This window comes from Leguminivora glycinivorella, chromosome Z, assembly GCF_023078275.1.
Source record: "Leguminivora glycinivorella isolate SPB_JAAS2020 chromosome Z, LegGlyc_1.1, whole genome shotgun sequence".
NCBI lineage: Eukaryota > Metazoa > Arthropoda > Insecta > Lepidoptera > Tortricidae > Leguminivora > Leguminivora glycinivorella.
This window is the reverse complement of record NC_062998.1, coordinates 31,983,868-32,006,459: the sequence shown is the minus strand read 5'-3', so window position 1 is coordinate 32,006,459 and position 22,592 is coordinate 31,983,868. Positions and strand designations below refer to the sequence as shown.

At 36.2% G+C, this 22,592-nt stretch overlaps 2 protein-coding genes across 3 annotated transcripts in view; one reads left to right on the top strand and one right to left on the bottom strand.

Moving 5' to 3' along the window:
- LOC125240573 (coiled-coil domain-containing protein CG32809) overlaps nt 1–22,592 on the bottom strand; it is a 110,269-nt gene that overhangs the window by 28,028 nt on the left and 59,649 nt on the right. Inside the window, exons 10-15 of the mRNA XM_048148523.1 lie at nt 10,008–10,140; nt 9,617–9,730; nt 3,577–3,715; nt 3,364–3,459; nt 2,857–3,050; nt 2,653–2,709 (exon numbers count right to left, since the gene is read on the bottom strand). Of these exons, the coding sequence (XP_048004480.1) occupies nt 2,653–2,709; nt 2,857–3,050; nt 3,364–3,459; nt 3,577–3,715; nt 9,617–9,730; nt 10,008–10,140 (733 nt within the window). The remainder of the gene's footprint in view (nt 1–2,652; nt 2,710–2,856; nt 3,051–3,363; nt 3,460–3,576; nt 3,716–9,616; nt 9,731–10,007; nt 10,141–22,592) is intronic.
- Nucleotides 11,086–22,011, top strand: LOC125240575. 2 transcript variants are annotated; one of them, XM_048148526.1, is made up of 6 exons: nt 11,086–11,208; nt 12,383–12,502; nt 14,968–15,073; nt 16,158–16,369; nt 21,162–21,225; nt 21,593–22,011. In XM_048148526.1, the coding sequence occupies exons 2-6, from the start codon at nt 12,389–12,391 to the stop codon at nt 22,006–22,008; spliced, it is 912 nt and encodes a 303-aa protein (XP_048004483.1). In that variant the 5' UTR covers nt 11,086–11,208; nt 12,383–12,388; the 3' UTR covers nt 22,009–22,011. The 2 variants fall into 2 exon arrangements, with proteins under 2 accessions (XP_048004483.1, XP_048004484.1); XM_048148527.1 differs by lacking the exon at nt 12,383–12,502 and having other exon boundaries at nt 11,177–11,208.

The following is a 22,592-nucleotide window of genomic DNA, read 5'->3' as shown; positions in this document are numbered from 1 at the left end:
ATGATAAAAAAATACGACGCATATTAAGGATTTAGTGCTCAGACAAAATTCTTGGAATATAGTAGGTATTTACAAAGTGATAAATATATAAAAATGCTTTTACGAAGAAAAGTGTCTATCAAAAATATTATAAAGAACGTTTTGATATTTAGATATCGATTAAAGTTTTGAAAACTCTCTTCCTATTATCTACTAAAGAAACCTAAAAAGTGTGTTAAAGCGTCCGAATTGCAACTCTGCTTGAGAAAAAAATGCAAACAGTGCAACAAGATGCTAAAAAGTCGCATTACTCTACATTGTCACCATAAAAGTAATCTGTTTTAATAATTTTCGAGCGACAAAGTGGTGAGTACTCATGTCTATTATAAATATCCAAGACGAAAGATAACTTACGTTAAAGGGTGTTAAAGCATCCAAGTTACAAGGATATAGATTGCGTGAAAGTAGTGAATCGAATTTGTGTTAAGTTGCAAGTAGGAACATGATCGCGATAATCCTATTTCATTAGATGACGATCAAGTATACCTACATATGAGCAGGCGGAAAACTACAGAACCCTAAAAACAGATAGAATTCGAAATAAAGTTATGATAATAATTTGAAAATCAATAAGAACTAACAAATATATAATGTCCACTTTTGGTTTTTTGTTTTAACTTGAGCAAAATGCCTCTTAAACTTTCATTTCTACTGCGTCACCATTTGCTACTACAGTCAGAGGCAACAAAAAGGCCGATTCCTAGTTATGACTTACACGATTTTTAATGAAACGATTGTATTAGGCGAAAATGAAGGGACACGAGTATACATACTTTAATTGAGTGCAAGTGAAAATTATTGAGAAGGATGATGAATTACGAGTACAAACCTAATACAATTGTTTATCAAAAGTAAGCTGAAAATAAGAAAACCACACGACTGAGCAAGCAAGCGTTTGGCGTGATAATGAATGATAAACGCGAAGTGCATTGCTAATGTTTTTGTTATTTTGTCATTTTGTATTGTATCCTCCGAGTAAATAATTCCCAAGGTGAAGAAGTTACCGAGAAAGTGTCCCTTCGCGGGCCACTGACCTGCTGCACGCGGAACTCATCACGGCATTCATCCCGCTCATTTACTTGTCAGGAAATGCCAGAAAGTGAGTGTACAATTTTGCGGTTGTGTTTATGCTCGTCGGATAAATAGAAAATCGTAAGTATTAAGTATAAACCCGAGAGGGGTGACAGGTACAGTCATCAACGAATAGTTATCGACATTTAATGGAAATAAATCCTTATTACCACAGGACTAGTGACGTCAAATATTATGTCACCGACACGACGCCCGATAGAACTGATTAGAGTTTACATATGTACAGCCAAGACGAAATATACGAGCACTAACATTTTCTTCATGTAAGTGTATACCTACATGTTAAAATGTTTTTCATCACATTTGCTGTTTAAAGGTATCATTACGTCTACGTGTACTGAAGCATAATGTACTATTTTATTCCCAAGGGAATAATGGATTTAGTTTTAAAAATTAATACAATCCGTACAATACTTCAGGCAAAGGATGTTTCAATCTGCCAAGGATTTTTATTGCACAACAAAAATTTTACTATTAAGCTATAAAATATATTATACGGCATGAAAAATGCATTTTATTTATGTTTTACAATTATTTCAGTCTGTTTTGCATTTATTTCGTAAAATTTAACTCAGATAAATTGTTATAATTTACAATCTGACAATTACTCTCTACTCGCGCTTGACCGCGGGCGTACGCGAGGCACCCACCGTTGCCTAGCAACGGAGAGTACAACATAAAAATAAGTACAATTTTAGTTCAATTATTATGATTTATAAATATGCTTTTTTGAACGTTGCATTTAATTTATATGCAGTATTTTCGTATTTGTTTTCGTTCAAAAAGTGTTTGTTATCAAAAACAATGGATTTAATATGAATAATCTGATGTAGATCAAGATACACTACTGGTCGCAACGCCGCCGGTTGAAGGTTTTGCCTTATGACTGTTCCCTCTGTATTTTTCTCTCAAATGTGATGAAAAACATTGTGTGTAACTCGGGGAGTATGAATATTACTAACTCGAGTCTTTAAATCGCTCCGGCAAGCCGTCGCGATTTAACTTACTCTCGTTAGTAATATTCAACTTCCTCCCCTTGTTGCACAATGTACTATTTCACTTTAGTCAATTCCAACAAAGTAAAAAGCGAAAAAACCAATTACCATATTTATGACTAACTTTTTCACGCGGCTTCGCCTACATACTAAAAGTAATCTTATTCAAACGTTGAACTTTGGACCCCCATTTCACCCCCTTAGGATGTGATTTTTTAAAAATCCTTTCTTAGTGCTCCTCTACACCGTTTAAGGAACCTAGGAACCTACGTGCCAAATTTGGAATCTCTAGGACCAGCGGTTTCGGCTGTGCGTTGATATGTCAGTCAGTCAGTCAGTTTCTTCTTTTATATATTTAGATATCCACAGTACATTTGTCATATACACTTACCCAGCAGATTTTTCATAGGATCCTCAGTACTTATACTTAGTTTCAAGATTACAGGAAACGTTCGGAATTGAAATGAAACATTAGCAATACAAGTGCATTTACGTTTGTTCGTTAGGGCCGCGGAGATACACTTACGAAATTTGTCCCTCCCTAATTTTGGAGGTCGGTCGTTGCCGGGAAATCGTGCGGCATCTGAGTGCAGGAAAACGCAAGCCACATTAACCAACGAAGCCCTGAACGGCATCAACATTGTTGATCGTTTAACTTAATTAAATACACAAAATATCTCGGAGTTTGTATCAAATGTAGGTAGAGTAATCAAGGTAGGGTGTTGTTTACCTTGAGCGTTGGACCGAGGCTGGTACGGCTGGAACTGCTGCCGCGGCGCGGCGGCGGGGGCGGCGGCCGCGGCGGGCGCGGGCGCGGCGCCTGGCACTTGGAGCGCTTTCTGAACGAGGCCCGTCAAATTTGCTAGCTGTCTCTCCATTTTTTCGACTCGGAGTCGTTGTATATCTTCCACTTGGGGATTAAGTCTGTAAAGCCACGGTACACGCATAGTCATCTTCTAGCAAGCAGGCCCCGTTTTCTAATAACTATTCGATTGATATCACAATTCGCTGGAGCTTTTGAACATCGCCATGCTTTATATATCAACTTTAGACATCTAATTCATTATTTTTTTAAGTATTGTGGCCACAATATCGCAAAGCATTTTTTGTGAAGTGTGGTCTGAATGTTTATAAATTTCTAAATATTAATTAATAAGTTGAACGAAAATATTTGTATTCAGATCACAATTCTAACTTTGAAAGTAATCTCATCGGTAATATTGAATATCGTAATTACCTGGCATCATAAGGCGGACGCGGCATGGGCCGCGGCGCGCCGCCGACGGCGTTCACGCCGTACATCTGGTACGCGTCATCGATGACCACGCCCTCGCTACACAAGTGCGACCAACTTTATACACGCATTAAATATCCACTGCTGTATTTAACATCAGCGATTAAAGGAATTAGTAAAATTTTGATAGTGTCGTTAGATTTGGTGAAGGCGTACCTGGTCTCTTCGTCGATGACGGGGGTGATGTTGGCGCGACCGGCCGCCGGGCCCAGGAACTGCGTGTAGTAGGGGTCCTCGTAGGGCGCCCGCGCCGAGCCGCGCTCCGGCGACGACATGTACCCCTCGTTGCCGTGTCCTGCCATCACAAGTATCACAACCTCTTTAATATCGCCGTGTGCCTGCTATACGGCCACAACTCAAAATTTTTGATTTTCTGGATTATTGCAGATTCGTATTCAAAATTGTTCAATTTACGACCTTATTTCGAGAGCCATAGCAAAAAAGGTCCTTAAGAGCCTTTTTCTCACAAGTGGCCATATGGAATTGACCATAAATTGTCAGAAGATTCCCTGCAATACGGCCACTTGCCAGTTTGTTCACATGTAAACCGACGGCCGTTTTGAGTTGTGGCTGTATAGCACACGTTTTAAATGTAAGTTTTGAGTTGCGTCCTAAAAACTTGAGTGATAATTGCGATAAATCCCTTTAAATATTGTGTCAAACAGTCAGTTTACAGTTCACACTTATTATTACAAAATTACCAGCCCGACGCCGAAACTACTACACAAAATGATTAAACAAATCTCAACTTTGTTTTCTTACAAGTGCAGTTCAATATGTCATTGTCATTACTAAGGTCATAATTATTTTTACCAGTCAGTACACGTTGTTCTCTACTTAAATTATTAAAAAACTAGACAAGATATTCAACGGCATTCGTTGAAAGTGTCTTAGTTGTCAAAGCGGACCCCAGGCTCAAATGAGCCGTGGCAAATGCCGGGATAACGCAAGGAGGATGATGATTTGTCTAAAGTGTCTTATGATCTGCCCTTTTTCCGCTAAACTTGGTTATGGGGGCACTCGAAGGCTATATGGTGCACCGTCGGATCTGGGTGGCCACACTGTCACTCCACAGAGTCGCACCATCCCCATCTGCATTACAAAGATGAACAGTTTCCGATGCCTGCCCTGATACGGTTCAGCCGACACCAAACCTGTCGAGGCTCCTTAAATCACACCGGTCGGGCCCCAGTATCAAACTCGTACAGCTCTGTGGGAAGAGCTCTGGCTACCCAGTCCATTATCCATGCCTCTAAGGGGCCTTGGGGGGGTAGTCGAGACTTCAGTCTGAGAACCTTTAGCGCGTCGAGGTCTTGGTGGATGGGTAAACTTGTGTCTGCTCGAATCTTGGTTATTTCACGAAATAGGCACTTTTCTTGGCGGAAGTTTAGAGGTAAAATATGAGTCAGCACCGGCAAACAGTGTGTGGGAGTTGGTTTTAGGCAGCCTCTGATGAGTTGCATAGTGTGGTTCAGCTGGGCGTTACCGCGGTAGTATGGGTGCTGTTTAGCCACACCGCTGAGCAGTACTCGGCAGAGGAGTAGACTAGGGATAGCGCGGTTGTCCGAAATGTTGCTGCGCTGGCACTCCAGGTAGTTCCAGTAAGCTTGTGAATGATGCTGTTCCGGGTCTTGACCTTCGCAGAGGCTGGTCAGGTGTTCCTTGAAATCCAGGCTTCCATCATACAGGGTGACACCAAGATACGTAAGCTACAAAGTTTTGTTTGTTTCATACATACAACATACATACAATCAATCCCATAATAGGCAGAGCACATAACTACTTTTCATTTGGCAAAAAGGGGTTGAAAGAAAACGAAATTGTGACATTGAGTAACAGGTTGCCAATAACCCGTATCCCATCGTTGATGGTGATTATCAACACGGGCACGGGGTGTTTGTTTCAATTTTAAATAATTAATATTATTTGGTAATGACGTAATATAATGTTGATTTATAAGCTATACATAATTATTGCTATCTTTACTGTCAAAGTTCGTAAATTAAATTATTTTAACTATTTGGTGTTTTTTCATATATATTGCATGATACCTTTATCGAATAATATCGTTTAATTTTGGACGCATCTCAAAATCATAAAAATGTTTCTGCAATACAGCCATAACTCTAAATACCTGTCTTTCAGGCATTGTATCTTAAAAAAAAGATTTTTTTTGCGAAAAATGGCGTGATCTTATGGAGGGTTATATCATTCCGAGTAAAAATAGCTAAATTTCAAATTCATAGACCTAAAACTCAAGAAGTAAGATCCTATTTAACAGCCTCAACTATACTCTCAAAACTTTGAGACGCGATTTCTCGAAAAAATGTTTTTTTGAATTGTGACCGTATAGCAGGCACACGGCGATATTCACTCTACCAAACATTCAACATTAGGTACTTTAATGGTTCTTTAGGTAGATACCGGTACGTTAAACCTAACTTTGAATTGTTGCTGATTCTAAATCTTTTTAAGTTTTAGATGATACAACTATTTTCAATACAATATTGTATTACATAACTATAAAGAAAATATTTCGGCAGCTAAAGGTACGGAACAACCAACCACCGAATATCTATCGATCATGCACTTGATAGTCACAGTGAAAAACAATGTTTTCTTAAATAATATATAATTGTTCATAATTTTCTCCAGCGCTTCGCAACTGACTTTACATGCCTATCTCTATCCATACTAATATTATAAATGGGAATGTGTGTGTGTCTGTTTGTTTGTCCATCCTCCGGCAAAACGGAGCGATGAATTGTCGTGATTTTTTAAGTGGAGATAGTTGAAGGGATGGAGAGTCACATAGGCTACTTTTTGTCTCTTTCTAACGCGAGCGAAGCCGCGAGCAATAGTTTTATAAACACATAGGCATAGCCACTCCCTACTTCTAATGTAATGTTGCTTCCCAATCTGATGCCATTCAAATCCGTGTGCAAAATACAAAAAAAGGTTTTAGGTATTCGCCGCGCCTCATGGGAGCCTGAGGTCCGCTTTGATAACTAATCCCAAAATTTGGCATAGACACTAGTTTTACCTGACCTTCCAAGTCTTCCAACCCGAAGGGTAACTAGGCCTGATTGGAATTAGTCCTGTTTCCTCACGATGTTTTCCTTCACCGAAAAGCGACTGGCAAATATCAAATGAAATTTCGCACACAAGTTCCGAAAAACTCATTGGTACGAGCCGGGGTTCGAACCTGCGACCTACGGATTGAAAGTCGCACACTCTTACCGCTGGGCCACCAGCGCTTCAAAAAATTATAATCTTAACTTTTCATCATTTTTAAAAGTGGCTGAACAAAAAGTATCTTCAATAAATCATTAGATTAGAAAGTATCTTCATTTCAGAAGATACATATATTATGTTTTAATCACATATTTGCTCCTGTTACAGGAAACCTGCAATATTTCAAATTAATAAAATGACACTTCATCACGCACACGTCCTAGTTATGGTTGTATCCATGTAATGTAATTATTAACCTAAATACAGTATAGGTTACTAAGGTATGCTATGCTATTAATTAAAAAAAGTAACAGCCATAAAATCACGTAGAATGTTATAAGTAACATTTAGGTAGCAATTTATGGACTGGGATGGAGAGGCCGTTAAACAAGACAATATTTAATTAGCTTGAGCGCCTTTCGTGTTGCATATATTAGATACTTAATGTTTTATCGGGATTCTATTCGAGTCCAGGCACACTATTTGTAAGTGCGATAAGGACGGCCAGATGTTTTATAATGTATCGCGTGACCATGCTATCGGTGCAGGCAGGCAAGCATGGTCACGCGATAAATGATAAAACATTAAGCACTTACAAATAGTGCGATAGGGACGGCCTGATGTTTCATCATTTATCGCGCGACCATGCGTGCCTGCCAGCAGTGCCAGCTTTATACAGGGTGTTACACCAGCCACTGAAAAAATACGATTCATAATAGATACTTATAAGTAATTCTAAGCAACTGTGTTTGCCCTACAGTGTTGGTAATCAGAATTGGCGTCGCAGTATAATTCATTTCCATTAAAAGTAAAATAAATAAATAACCGTGTAATTAAGTACGATGATATTATGTATTATATAATAGGTAACAAGTAAGGAATGCAGTTTGCGTCACGACTAGGCAATTAGTCTCGTTGCCTAACTCTTCAGTCGAATGAGGTTTAAGACTCCTCGTTTACCTACAATGGTTCCAACTCTACTACTGCGGAACTCTCTAAGGTTTATAGTTTTGTTTTTCAAAGCGAGTCATTGTTAAACTTAGTCGCATAATAAGATATAATTATGCAATCAAAAGAAGGATTTGATTAAATTGTCTTGCTGAAAAGAAAAACTTATATGTAAAAATAATACTTATATGTTTTAGTTCGGTGCACGTAGGGTTGTAAAAAAACGGTTTTTTTCTGGCTTGAAAAAAAAAACATGAAAAAAACCTTTAAAAAGAACAGTTTTTTTTTCTGGGGTATGTTTTTTTTCTAAAGTACGAAATCTTAAAATTTACAAAGCAGTTAATACTTTTATACGATTTTTTGACTTTATGTTAACTATTAAACGAATTTAATCAAATAACTTAGTTTCTGGTCTTATAAATGTAACATTTCGTCACTACTTTTAAAAAATCTCGTATCCTCTGTTCGTTGTTCGCAATACGCTGTTCCTCAAAGTTAAAACGCGTTAAGGGCCAGTTGCATCAACCACATTTGACGGACACATCATCGTCACGCAGCAGATGTCTATGAAACTTCCCAAACAATAAAATTTAACGAACGCTTTAACGGTGACAGAGGGTTTGATGCAATCGGCCCTTAGTCTATATGTATTCCATACATACTTGCTACAATTTTCTTTTAATTTACAGACGAAGATACAAGTTTTTTAAAAGTAGTGACGATTTACGAAATCTGTAGTTGGTAGTTATCGTTATTTATTGTTGGCAACACCACCGGCTCTCCACGCTGCACGCCGCATCGGGCATTTCCCAATAAACGTTTGTATAATACTGAATTTTAATCGAATTAAAATGTACGTTATTGTCATTGAAACGTTACAACTTACAACTGAAGAAAAATCGTTTTTGTTGAATTATTTGTTCATCTGAAAAAAAAAACATATTTAGAAAAAAACAATGGGGCTCGGTTTTTTTCATGTTTTTTTTTTCATAATTCTGAAAAAAAAAATTGTTTTTTTTCTATTTGCAACCCTAGGTACAAGTATACAAGGAGCTCAGTTACACGTATTCAAATTAACTGCAATAACCGCATTTGTTAAATCGCAGTTTTCAGCGACATATCAAAAAGCACAAGTAAGCATTGTAGAGTTATTCTAATAATGGACATTCTCGTGGGCATATTATGTTGGCAGCTATTTTTTAACCCCCGACGCAAAAACGAAGGGGTGTTATAAGTTTGACGTGTCTGTCTGTCTGTCTGTCTGTTTGTCTGTGTGTGTGTCTGTCTGTGGCATCGTAGCTCCCGAACGGATGAACCGATTTTGATTTAGTTTTTTTTGTCTGAAAGCTGAGTTAGTCGGGAGTGTTCTTAGCCATGTTTCATGAAAATCGGTCCACTATGTCACGGTCGGGGGTTTTTTCAAAATTTTAATTTTTAATATACCTAAAGTAGTCTACACAGTCAACAGAGTTAGGCATGTTGTATAGAGACAAAGAGGATCGAGTGTAAGTATAGAGAGTTACTGTCAAAGAAAAATGAGTAGTCACAGCGCATTAGGCTATCATCTCTCGAAACAGATTAAGTATAGCTTTTGAATCTCCGTTTTGACAATTTGGCACATATTCTTAACTTGATATGTGTTAAAATTATCAAATACTAACGTGTAGTGCCATCCAGCTGAAAGTACATTTTTATTGACGGTTCCGAGGTAATCCATCGAATCGAAGTATTATGTCGCTCTTGCAAGTAAGCAATTAAGACATATTACCCTTCTCATCTACGTCAATTGTTAATCGATAAAGATTGTCACAGAGCACAGACTTCGAGATCAAAAGTGTAAAATGTTATTTTTGGGATAAGAATGCAGGCCTACAATATTGATCTATTATTGTTACATGAAAGATACAGTATATATACTTATATAGCCTTCGACTTGGTACAAACAGCAAGCGACAAGCAAAATATGAAGTTACGAAAGCGAACATAAGTTACGAATAGGGCTGGTACGAGTTACCCGGGATGGTGTAGAGCTGTTCCGCTCCCCGCGGGCACAGCGGGGCCAACGGGAAGCTGCGCTCCGACCCGCTGCCCATCGTGTATGTGCGCAAGGGCTTGACGGGCGTTGGACCTACACACACACCACTCTGTACCTAATTTGACGGATTTTTTTACATACTCTAATATTAAGCTTTTTATTAAATAAATTTTGTATTACTATCCTAATTCCACGACCCTTTTGTCATGTTGTAAACATACGGTATAGGCGAAATAATAAGGGTAGTAGTAAGGGCAGTAGCAATGCTGTACCGGCGCCTGGGAGCGTGGTGGCGCGGTCAGCGGGCACGGGCGGCGCGGCGGGAGAGAAGGCGCGCAGCAGCGAGCCGCCGCGCGGCAGCGTATCGTACCGGCGCCTGGGAGCGTGGTGGCGCGGTCAGCGGGCACGGGCGGCGCAGCGGGAGAGAAGGCGCGCAGCAGCGAGCCGCCGCGCGGCAGCGTGCTGGGCGCCGCCGTGCCCATGTAGTACGCTGGAGCTTTCACCTGAAAACAAATTTGCCAGATGTTCAAAAAATGAGGACCTTCTTAACGGAGGGAGCATAAGTATAGAACTTGAATATCTGAACCTGTGAGTTCACACAAAATGCTTTCTATCAGCAAAAACCATATAACACGGGACAGACAAAGCCCATACAAAAAAGCGTACCCATGAAATGAAATGAAAAAAAAATTAGGCTTAAAACTAGATGGCGCTGTTCGCAGTCTGGAAGTGGCCAGAATTATATTTTCTTGAAATATTTTTGCGTGTTTTTATTTTTTATAAGAACAAATGATATGCTTCTTTATTTTAATATCATGATTTCACGTCAATACACATTTTGAAAAAAAAAAAGTAGGCGTCATCAGTGTAGTTAGGTGGCGCTAAAACGAGGTACGATTCTTAGTATGGAGACTGTAAATCCTATATAAATTATATTGCTATCAGTAACTAAAGTTCAGTTCAATGGAAATGGCATGTACATGACAAGCTTGGCCGCGCCAAAGTATACGCAATCAATCGTGCATTCAGTCATTCATCCACTCAGGTGGAATGTTGAAGCAGACGGTCAATTAAGGATCATACGTATTATAATGGTGCTCTATGATTTCGCCTGAATTTTACAAGTTTCGTCAACTAAAAAACGCTGCCATGTACTTATTAAACCTTTCGTTATCGATCGCTACTGATTCACATGTGATTCAGTGGTGATCTAATTACAGTATCTCTAGAGGTAGTTGATATAGTTTTCAGTAATCAAAGTAGAGTCAAAATTTTATAAAGTTTTCTGCTAAATTAAATCTGTGCCATTAAGATTTAGTTTGCTATATGGTTTTGTTTTCTTCGACTTGTCGGAGAGAGCGAGCGGTAAATTATGTTTTATAATGGTTACGTAGAATACTTAAGACAAGGCAACAAAGTATCGAAGAAGATTGTTTCGTGGTTTACAAACACTCAAAGTAATAACATTGCTGTGACAGTCGTCAGTTCTTGTTTTATTTTTCTACGGTGAGGACAACAGTTACATTTTCCCCGCGGCATTGGAAAGTTATTAATCATCATATCCTGTTGATGTAAGTATCTCCTACTTTCAACTATTAAAACGTGCAACGGTTATATAATCACTCATGCACTAAGGCTTGGTGTTTAAAGACCCAATGATCAATATATTTTATCAGATTAGTGCCATTATTATGATATTCATTCGAGCGAGCACTTTCATTAACCCTTTATTGCTTACGAAGCCATTTCTGGCAGATATGATATTCAAATTTCATGATATATTTTACATTTTATTACAAGCAGTAAGGGGTTAATATCATTTCCGTGGGCGCAATGTTTTTTGCAATCTTACATACATTGCTATCTAGTAAAGAGCTGTTGCGAAATTTTGTGAAATATTTAAAAATGCTTGCGTACATAAGAAATAACTCTATTTATCATAACGTAAAATGTTCGTTGAACGCAATAAAAAGTACATAAATATGAGAAAAATGGTATTTTCTGTTTACCTTGGTCATTTCAAAATGCTCATCGTTATGCCTTTCCCTTGTCAAGATGTGTCAAGCCTTAATGTATTATGTAGTTTAAAGTAGATATTTATTATCAGAAAAATATTTAGGTAAGTATAAAGTCTTTATTTGAGAGAAACATCACAGCATTCACAGAAATGTTTATTAAAGATAAATCGGAAATAAAATTTTATCTTTGAAGATGTCTAGCTAGGTGACGCATTCAATGCAGGCATTAAGCTGCAGCAGTACCGCTAATGCTGCAACACCAATTTGCTGCAGTCTACATTTGAATGTAATCTTAATTGTATTTGCAGTCCCCTTCTGATTGATTAGTTAGAACCATTTGAGGTCAACGAGTGATTGCGTTAGGTATTGCTTTTGAATCCCATACTCATCATAGCTACACTATTTATAGAGTATGGGTAAAGGAACCACTAAACTGAAATATATATAATGAACTAAAGAAAAACCGCTTACTTCCGCCGGTGGCCGAGCCGGGTATCGAACCTCGGTCTTTAACTTACGCGACTAACGTCCTTACCACTAGACCATACATAGTACCTAATTACCTACACATACGGCCGCCGTCGTATCCGTTGAAAATTCTTTGGTGTATATTATCTTTTCTATTATCGCAATGGCACCTTTAAAGGTACTTAAGTACTTAAAATATTTCACAAAATAACTTGATTTGTATTCTAGTTAAAGAAACATGTAATTAAAAACTTTACAGGTAAAGATGTTCGGGTTCTGGTGGCGCAATTTGCTGACGATATTCAGCATATCGGTCGTTTGTGTTGCAATCAACAGACCAGTTTACAAGATCGTCCTTAACTCAAAAGGATATGTACAGGTATAGCATTCATCAGAAACTATAGTTGCCAGTGTAGTTTTAATTAATAAATAATTAGTCGTAATGATTTGCCTGAAAACTGAAATATTATATTATCCTTATCTTATGGCTTAGGCAAGGCGTCATTCATAAACGTCTGTCAAATCTTACTAAGCGTTAGTAATCATTGGTACAGTCAACAGCAAAAGAAACTGATGAAATAGGGTCCCAAAACAATTTATAAAATAATTTAAGTCAAATGTTACTGACTAATTGTTATAGTTTATTAGAAGTAAATATATACATTATACATAAAGTGTCACATTTATTTTGATTCTAGAAAATTAAGTGACATGCCATTCAAACTGTTAAAGTAATTGTTGAGTGTTTCAAATTAAAGTCATTAGTGATTATGATTACATAATATGTATAAAATACAGGTTTATGCGACACCTCGGAGTACAAGTCAGATGTTCGGTTTATATCGGTTACATTCGTGAGACAAACGTGAGACACGACTATGACACCTCTCATGTCCGCTAAGGTTTGAAATAAGGTTACATATGATTTTTGGCTAAATTGAAAATAAATCCTTTTTTTATCGAAGTTTCATTCAGAATGTTTGACTATGAGGAGGCAAACTCAAAGGTCAAAATGACAGATGGCGCCACCCTGGTAGTCCATTGCTCAGATAACGAATTTCATACGTGAGTGCGAGAAGATGATATGTTTTTTCTCTCTGTCACATATGAATGACAGTGACATGCCTAGACACTTGCACAGGCGCCGCCTTGCGGGATAAATTGTCAGTGTGCCTCCTCATTCGAAATTATTAATAGGACATCGTGTATTATTTATATCAATTTGAAACATTGACTTGTCACTTCGTTTCTGTGTCTCGGTGTTGTTATGATCATTTTCTTTTGACTAATTAAAACGTCATTTTAAACTGACACGTTGGTATAACTTGTTACATCTGGCACGTCATACTAGAAGATGTTTTGAAACTTGTACTTATTGATGTTTGTGATAGTTCAAAATACAGAATCATTTATTTGTCCTACATAGGTGTACATAAGTTGTTACATTTCAGTTCAGTTTCACTATGTGGCACCTTACGGCATACAAATTTGAGAGCATGCATGTCAAACAAAGTAGGTAGTAACTTTTTGGAGCTAACAACAATTTTAAGGCATTTTTAAAGTTGTCAAGATGTAATAATTGAATATTTTGTTGTATTTTGTTGAATATTCTTGGGGCCAAATACTAGACACAAAGGTTTGTGTGCCATGAGCATGTGTAAGATGGGTTCACTAATTATCAGCTTACAGCTTTTGCGTTATTAATACTAAGCACCCGTTGGGTAAGCAGAGCTTTGAGCTTATGTTGCTTGCAAGTGTTCATCAATAAGATATTCCTATCTAAATTAATGAGGCCTGTTGCACAGGTGCCTTGTCACAAATATTCTCACCCCACATTTGTTCTGATAACCTACATAGGCAAAGGGAAGGGTAAATTGTGGCTCCACCATAGGTTGTTTCATTTTCGTATGAAAAAACAATGATATTTTTTGTGACTGCGCTCGACTTCGGTTTCATACTGTCTTAATAGCATATTAGTTGCACAAAAAACGTTTCATGTATCAAGTGGATAAGTGTTAATGATTCCTCGAATGAATAAATTTCTTTTGAAGTCACTTCGACATGATTACAGTGATTTAGAACTAAGAATTAATAATTACATTAAACTTATTTGGGATCATCCTACAGTGTGACGTCAAATTGATGTCATCGGCATGAAAAGTACTAATTATTATCTAAAATTTTTAATCTGATGAACTTACTTTGTACCTATGTACCTTGAGATAAACTGTTTGTAAAACAGGTTGATTTGATTCGACAACTACATTAAAATTATCTAACTGTGAACACTGCGGAACTAGAAAGAGTGCGAAAGTAGTTTTCGGTTCCACTGCGCACTATTCATTTTTTTTATTGAATTGAGATAAGAGATAGAATGGCACTTAGATTGACACGGAAAAAGTTACTTTATACTGGTATGATATTATTCAGAGTGCCTTTCGCTCGCGGTTAAAGAAAAGGTGAGGGAAGGGTATGCATGCGACCAACTTGATATTTTCATTGTCTTTTGCGAGAATCGAGCGTTATAAGTCTTATTCGTTCGTATGCTAGTAAATTAAATGCCTAGTGGTGGAGGTTGAACTAACATAAAATTGAGCGGCTAAAATAAAAAAAATCAGTCCCTGTGACCCTATAGCTTACCTACATGATGTGGTCACAAGTGGAATGTTACAGCTTGGCGAACTTCGTTATATGTATCGCTTGATTGCTAATTAGTAATTACATTATGTAATTAATGAATAGCTGTATGAACATTGCTTTTTAAACAGCAGTCCTTTTAGGTAAATATAGGTACTTTGCTTAATTTTTTTAATGAGAATTAAGAAAATATTTATTTAATTACAGTTCATTCAATATGACATGGATGTTCCACCGCTGAGTGAGTTGACGCTGTGCGTATGGGTGCGCGTGACCAGCGTCGAGAGCGACCAAAGTATTTTCACCTACGTCGGTGAGAGCATGCGCAACTTGAATCCTTAAACGATAAAAACTTATACAATCTACCTATTTTCACTAGGTTAGAACAAAATTTAATTAAAAATCAAAAAAAGTGCACCGACCAACTGAAACCGCACATGTGAACTGTTAAGTAAACAAAATTGCGCCATAATCGCTAATTTGACCCCCTTTCTCTGTTCTTGTTTCGCGTAAGTTCAATGTTGCCCAGTGGGTAATCATACGGGCAGAACCTACAGCTAATTAACATTTAATCAAATCAGGATGGAATTCCAATTGAAATTAAGTCTTTAAACATAAATGAGGAGTGTCTTTTCAAAAGGGCTTATTTCAATTTTTCTTTTTTTTAAACTATGAATGCAGTTTTTTTAGTATAGAAAATTACGTGTTGTTTTGAGATTAAAGCTCGAAAAGTCTCGCCCTGATCTTTAAAAAAAAGAGTAACATCAAAGTTTAGAACACATTTTGAAAAATGTGTAATGATTATTTATGTGGATAAACCAATGTATGTAGTACAACAACATTGATATCAACTAACTTAATACAAAATCCAAAAATTAAATAAAACTATTTTAAAATAATAACGTTTACGCTACGAGGCCACAACAAAAGGGCTTAATTCCCAAAAGTTCGCATCAAAAGTGCTTAATTTTCAAAAACATATGGTAATTAAATATTTATTTAGGTAGGTACACATGTTACGTTTGATGTAATCATAGCATTAACGTCAACTTACATTATTACAATTTTGCAAATTAAATATTAATTTCAAAATCAATACCGTGGTTTTATGTTTTTCTCGATTTCCCAAAAAAAGTTCAAAGTGGAAATAAGCCCTTTTGAAAAGACACGTATCATGAATGTATTCATGAGTATTATTTGATAGTATAAAATGTAGACATAAGTTAAAAGTAATTAACACAGTAGCGTTTAACGCTTGATACACGCGAGTAACGTCTACCTGTTTATGATAAACGAGGTTGTATTCATAATTAATGAATAATAAGCAACTTCACGGTCCAATAATGTTTTTTTTTTCAAGTTTGTTGCACGCATTGCGCCGCTTAATGCATTTTCAGGTGCCGACGACAAACGTATAATGCGGTTATGGCTGGACTCGGGAGGTCGGCGGTTGCGGATCGCTCTGGAGGACGACCGCGTGGCGGGCAGCGCGGCCGTGGAGTTCGCGGCGGGCGCCTGGCGGGACGTGTGTGTGTCCTACCAGTCGGACCACGGCGTATGGGCGATGTATGTCGATGCCAAACTCATAAGTTGCCAAGGCTCCAGATATGTAAGTATATATTCACGACTATTTATAAACGAATTCTCTCACCGTTTTGAAGACGTCCATCATGTCATAAGATTATTAAATTTAAGCACAAGCGTATTGGTTAGATGCTTTTCCGTTACTAAATATTGTTTTTGTAGTACCTAGGTATAATAAGATTCTTAAAACTCGTTGTAATTAACCATTTTTGTAGGGTTTTATATGTCCAATGGGCTAAAAACGATTATGTTTCTTATTGTAACAATTACCTACAAATTAAAATCACTGACATTTTATTAATTCATTACAATTCACGAGTGATCCTATCAGAAGATAAGAACGTGTGATTAGTATGTGATTTACTCTTACAATGCATATAGTAATTACAAAACGAGAACGTAGATGTAATAGTCTAGAGCCAATTTGGCCACAAGTCGTCTCCTTCACGATTTTCGTCGACATCTCTTCTAAATACCTAAAACAGGTATGGATATGTTCCTCGTTCTCTCCAGATTACGAATTGACCTGTTTTAGTTTAAGGAGGGGGGACGGGTCGAGAAAAAGGGGAGGAAAGATGGCGACCGACCATCATAGATATTTATTCACATCTCGAGTCCTATGGCACCAATCTGTTCGTGCGAGGTGTCATTTGAAAGCTTATTAAACCTACTTTAATTGTTTTCAAATAACTATGCTCATACAAGTAACCGTTTAGGAAATATTTGAAAATATGTGTTTTTTTATCGCGCATGAATTGCACAAGTACTAGTAAAAAATGCGTCTAACTCAATAAACAATAACTTTACCGCAATTGATGTTATTATAAAATTTTCGCGTCTATTCATGCTCTTTCTAAAAATATAAGTTTCATTGGTATATGATAATATATAACCATATAATTAAGAATTTTGTTTGGCAGGGGTTATCCTCCAGGTCGCATAAACGGGCGCTGACCGTAGTAAAGTATTCAATATTTTTGAGGTCTTATTTTACGGATCCATATATGAGAGGTATCGTTTGAAAGATAATTAATCCTACTATAATTATTTACACATAACTATAGTATTAAAGGTAGCTGTTTACATAATATTTGAAAATATGTGTTTTTTATCGAGCATGAATCGCACAAGTACTGGTGTAAAATGCTTCTAAGTCAATAAACAATAACGTTACCGCAATTGATGTTATTATAAAATTTACGCGACTATTCATGAGCTTTCTAAAAATATAAGTTTTATTGGTAAGTGATAATATAACCATTAAATTACGAATTTTGTTTCGTAGTGGTCACTCCGCCGGTCGCATAAAAATGAGCGCTGACCGTAGTAAAGTATTCAATATTTTTAAGTTCTTATTTTACGGATCCATATGTAAGCGGTATCATTTGAAAGCAAATTAAACCTACTATAATTATTTTTGAATAACTATAGTTATAAAGGTAGCTGTTTACAAAATATTTGAAAACATTAGTTTTTTTTTCGAGCACGAGTTGCACATATACAGATAAAAAATGCTTCTAACTTAATAAACCATAACTTTACCGCAATTAATGTTATTATAAAATTTACGCGAAATTTCATGCGCTTTCTAAAAATATAAGTTTTATTGGTGTATGATAATATATGACCAAGTAATTACGAATTTGGTTTAGCAGGTGTCACTGCGCCCTGTCACGATATTGGGTGCTGACTGACGTCGCCAAATTTTCTACGTTACTCAGATCCTATTTTACTGATAAATTTGTGAGAGGTATCATTTGAAAGCATATTATGCGTACTATCTTTATTTCTAATATTTCAAGTCGAAACTGTAGAAGTTTACAAAATATTTGATTAGTAATATGTGTATTTTACTGTGCATGAATAGCATTGGCATTGATAAGACACGCTTCTAGCTCAATAAATTATAGTTTTCCGCAATTGAAATAATAACAAACTAAACGGAAAATGTATGACTTACACAAAAAATAAGTTTGGTTTGTATTGCATAAACAATTAATTTGAATTTTTTCAGCTCACCTACTGCGCACCATCATATAAATGGATGTCCACCGTTGTTGCCTTTTTTCATGATTTTTCAGATTTTATTTCACTAATCGTATATTCATAATAAATATAATCTATCACGTATCGAATTTACTTATATACTTAATTGATCAGTAAAATAAAATCTGTAAAATGATGAAGAAATTAAGGCAACGGCGGTGGACATCCGTTTATATGACGATTGACCGTGCGCAGTGGGTATGGTGGACAAATTAACATTAATTGTTGAAGCAAATCTAACAAAACTCATTTTTTGTAAAGGCCATACATTTTGCGGTTCATTTCGTTATTATATCAATTGCGGAAAAATAATTTATTGAGCTAGAAGCATGTTTCACTCGTATCAGTGCGAATGCTATTCATATACAGTAAAAATACACATATTGTCAAATATTTTGTAAACTTCTACAAGTAACGATAGTACGCATAATATGCTTTCAAATGATACCTCTCACAAATTGATCGCTAAAATAGGATCTGAGAAATACATAAAATTAGGCGACGGTTAGCACCTATTTACGTCACGGGGGTGCAGTGACACCTGCTAAACCAAATTCGTAATTACTTGGTTTTATAATATCATACATCAATAAAACTTATATTTTTAGAAAGCATATGAAATGTCCTGTAAATCTTATCATAACATTATTTGCGGTAAAGTTATTGTTTATTGGTCATGCACCAAGATACAATCTTAAAAATTATGAAAACGGCAACGAAAATGGTCATCCGTGTATATGACGGTGCGCAGTGAGTATGATGGATAAATTAACATTAATTCTTTATGCAATACTGACAAAACTTATTATTTGAAAAGGTCATACATTTCGCCGTTTATTTTGTTATTATATCAATTGCGGAAAAATATAATTCATTGAGCAAATCTATGCATGTTTTACTCACATCGATTCCAATGCATATTTTCAAATATTTTGTTAGCTACTACAGTTACAACTAAAATTATTGAGAACCAATGATAGTACGCATAATATGCTTTCAAAAGATTCCTGTTAAATAAAATAGGATCTGAAAAATATAGAAAATTTGGTGACGGTCAGCATCCATACGTGGCCGGGCGCTGTGGCCCCTACTTAACCATATTTGTAATTACTTGGTTATATAATATCATACACCAATAAAACTTATGTTATTAGAAAGCACACGAAATTCCGCGTAAATCTTATACTAACATCAATTCCGAAAAGTTGTTGTTTATTGATTAAGAAGCATTTTTTACCAGTAGGTACTTGTGCGACTCATGGTCTATAAAACACATATTTTCAAATATTTTCTAAACAGCTACCTTTATGATTATAGTTATTTATAAAAAATATAGTAGGTTTAATTAGCTTTGAAACGATACCTCTCGCATATGGATCCGTAAAATAGGACCTCAAAAATATTGAATACTTTACTACGGTCAGCGCCCATTTCTGCGACCGGGCAGAGTGACTCCTGCTAAACCAAATTCGTAATTACATGGTTATATATTATCATATACCAATGAAACTTATATTTTTAGAAAGAACATGAATAGACGCGAAAATTTTATAATAACATCAATTGCGGTAAAGTTATTGTTTATTGAGTTAGACGCATTTTTTCTAGTACTTGTGCAATTAATGCGCGATAAAAAAACACATATTTTCAAATATTTCGTAAACGGTTACTTTTATGAGTATAGTTATTTAAAAACAATTAAAGTAGGTTTAATAAGCTTTCAAACGACACCTCGCACGAACAGATTGGTGCCATAGGACTCGAGATGTGAATAAATATCTATGATGGTCGGCCGCCATCTTTCTCCCCCTTTTTCTCAACCCGTCCCCCCCTCCTTAAACTAAAACAGGTCAATTCGTAATCTGGAGATAACGAGGAACACATCCATACCTGTTTTAGGTATTTAGAAGAGATGTCGACGACTTTTTGTAAAAGAGGTCGTTTGGTCCCTGACTATAAATCTGTGTGTGATTTATTTGCATTCACCAAATATATTCCAATGAAATCGTTCCGATCATGAGCCACGAATCTTTCTTGTTGATTAATCGTTTCCAATTACATATTAATACAAAACAAAGCAAGGTTATAACATGGCTTACTACAAGGAGAGTCCAGTCATTCATTGGTTACCGTATTATAATGTACGTGTGAGTTCTGCAACCGTACCCTGCGGCGCAAACATTAACTTGAATGCCTGACCTGAGGTCACGGGTGACCTCCGTGCCTAAAACAGCCTACACTCGTATTTTTAACTCCTTAGGGGCGCGGTCAGAGTCGCTATCATTCAGTGTATGGCGATTTATATGCCAAAATTTGCTGCATTATATTAACCGTAGTTCGAGCTGAATCGGAACGAAATAGTTTTTAAAACACACGACTTATTTTATTATTCTTAGCGAAGAGAGGATCCTACAGTCAAACTGAGAAAACCGCTTTGGACACATGTTGCTGTTACAAATGTACCTTTTCTGTTACTAAATAAATAAAAGAAATACTATAAATACGTATGTAAAATATGAATAAGTTATTAGTAAAAAGTACCATCTACGGTCATTTTACTGACAGCCTTCACTGTAAATTAGTTATCTAGGTTTAATTTTTGTTCCGTATACTTGGACTGGACTCTGAACATATATGGCACCACAGTAAATAATGTAAAATATGGAAGATATTTCGATTAAGTAGTTACAATTTCCCTCAGTTATTGTTGTACCCCGTACAACCTTACAACCTTAAACAGTATTTCAAAACATGTAATATTTTTTTTACAGCTACGAGGTTTTGAATTTCCCGGAAAGGGAAGATTGATTATTGGTTACGGAACATCCGAAAAAGGTGACAATGTGTTTATTATATTATTAAATACTTGAAGGGAAATGTGGATTATACACGGTGTAACATGAGGAACCAGAATAATTTTAACAACGCACATCTGAGGCCAAAAGAAAGTAAAAATGTACGAATTGAGCTAATTTTTTTTTGTAAATATGTTGCATAGAAAAATGCGAACGAAAATCTTTCTTTTTAGTATTTTTTGTTTAGTCGTGCACTATATAAAAATTGAAATCGTATTTTATAAAACCATCTACATAGTTGTAAAAGATTATTTTCCCTGAATGGCATTTCTTCTTAGTTATGTTATGTACCTACATATATGACTGTAATGTAATGGTCATTTTTTCCTTCCTCTCATTTCCTTCAGGTTTACCCACCGGACTGACAGGCGAGATATACGGTGCATCAATGCTATCATTATCAACAATTGAAAGAAACATCACCATTGACCCAAATAATTGGAATAGACTAGAACCCAGATTGAAAAACCAGCACATAAGCAACGAAGGAGATCAATATATTGTTTTGGGCGACTTGCAAAATGATGACATACAAACTGTGAATCCGCGGACCATAAATAAGGAATATGATTTCTTATCTTCAGACAACATGAAAATATTTTCTAGACCTTTTACAAATGCTCCTGTTCCTAGCAATGAACATAAACATGAATTTTCAATTGATGAAAACCTTCCATCTAATAAAAAGGCAGTAAAAAAGATTTTAACCAAACATTTAAAAATAAAAAAATTAAGGCGCACCATGAATTTAAAAAAGAATTAACGGGCAGTGGTACACAAGATTTACCAATAGTGCTTGAATATGAAACACCGCCCAATATTAGTGCGTTAACTTCCGATTATTCTATGAAAATTTTTGACAACGGAAAGACTGCGAGTGCTGAGAACCATTTAGATGACATAATGATATCGGATGTCGAGAAACCTCCACCACCTATTCATGACCCGAACGTGTACGGACAATGGACGAGTTCGAATTTTGCTACTAACGTTTTAAATTATTTGAAAAATATAAACTTTAACACAAACAGAAAACAGAAGAAAGTAAAGTCAATTTTTCATGATGGAAAATTGAGTGATTTGTACCCATATCCATCAGAATTGACACATACTATAATACGGCCACCTATAAATTACAAAAAGAGAATACATAGCACAAAAAAGAATCATTACATGGTAAGAAGAGATATTAAGGAACATCAAATCAACGTGAAAATTATTAATCCAGATGCTAGTGTAACTATTTCTCCTTTGAAAAATGTTGATCCCAAGCTCATAGAAGTAACGAACAGAGGAAAAGCAAAATCAGAATTCAAAACGTCGTCACTCAAAAACAAGGATATACAC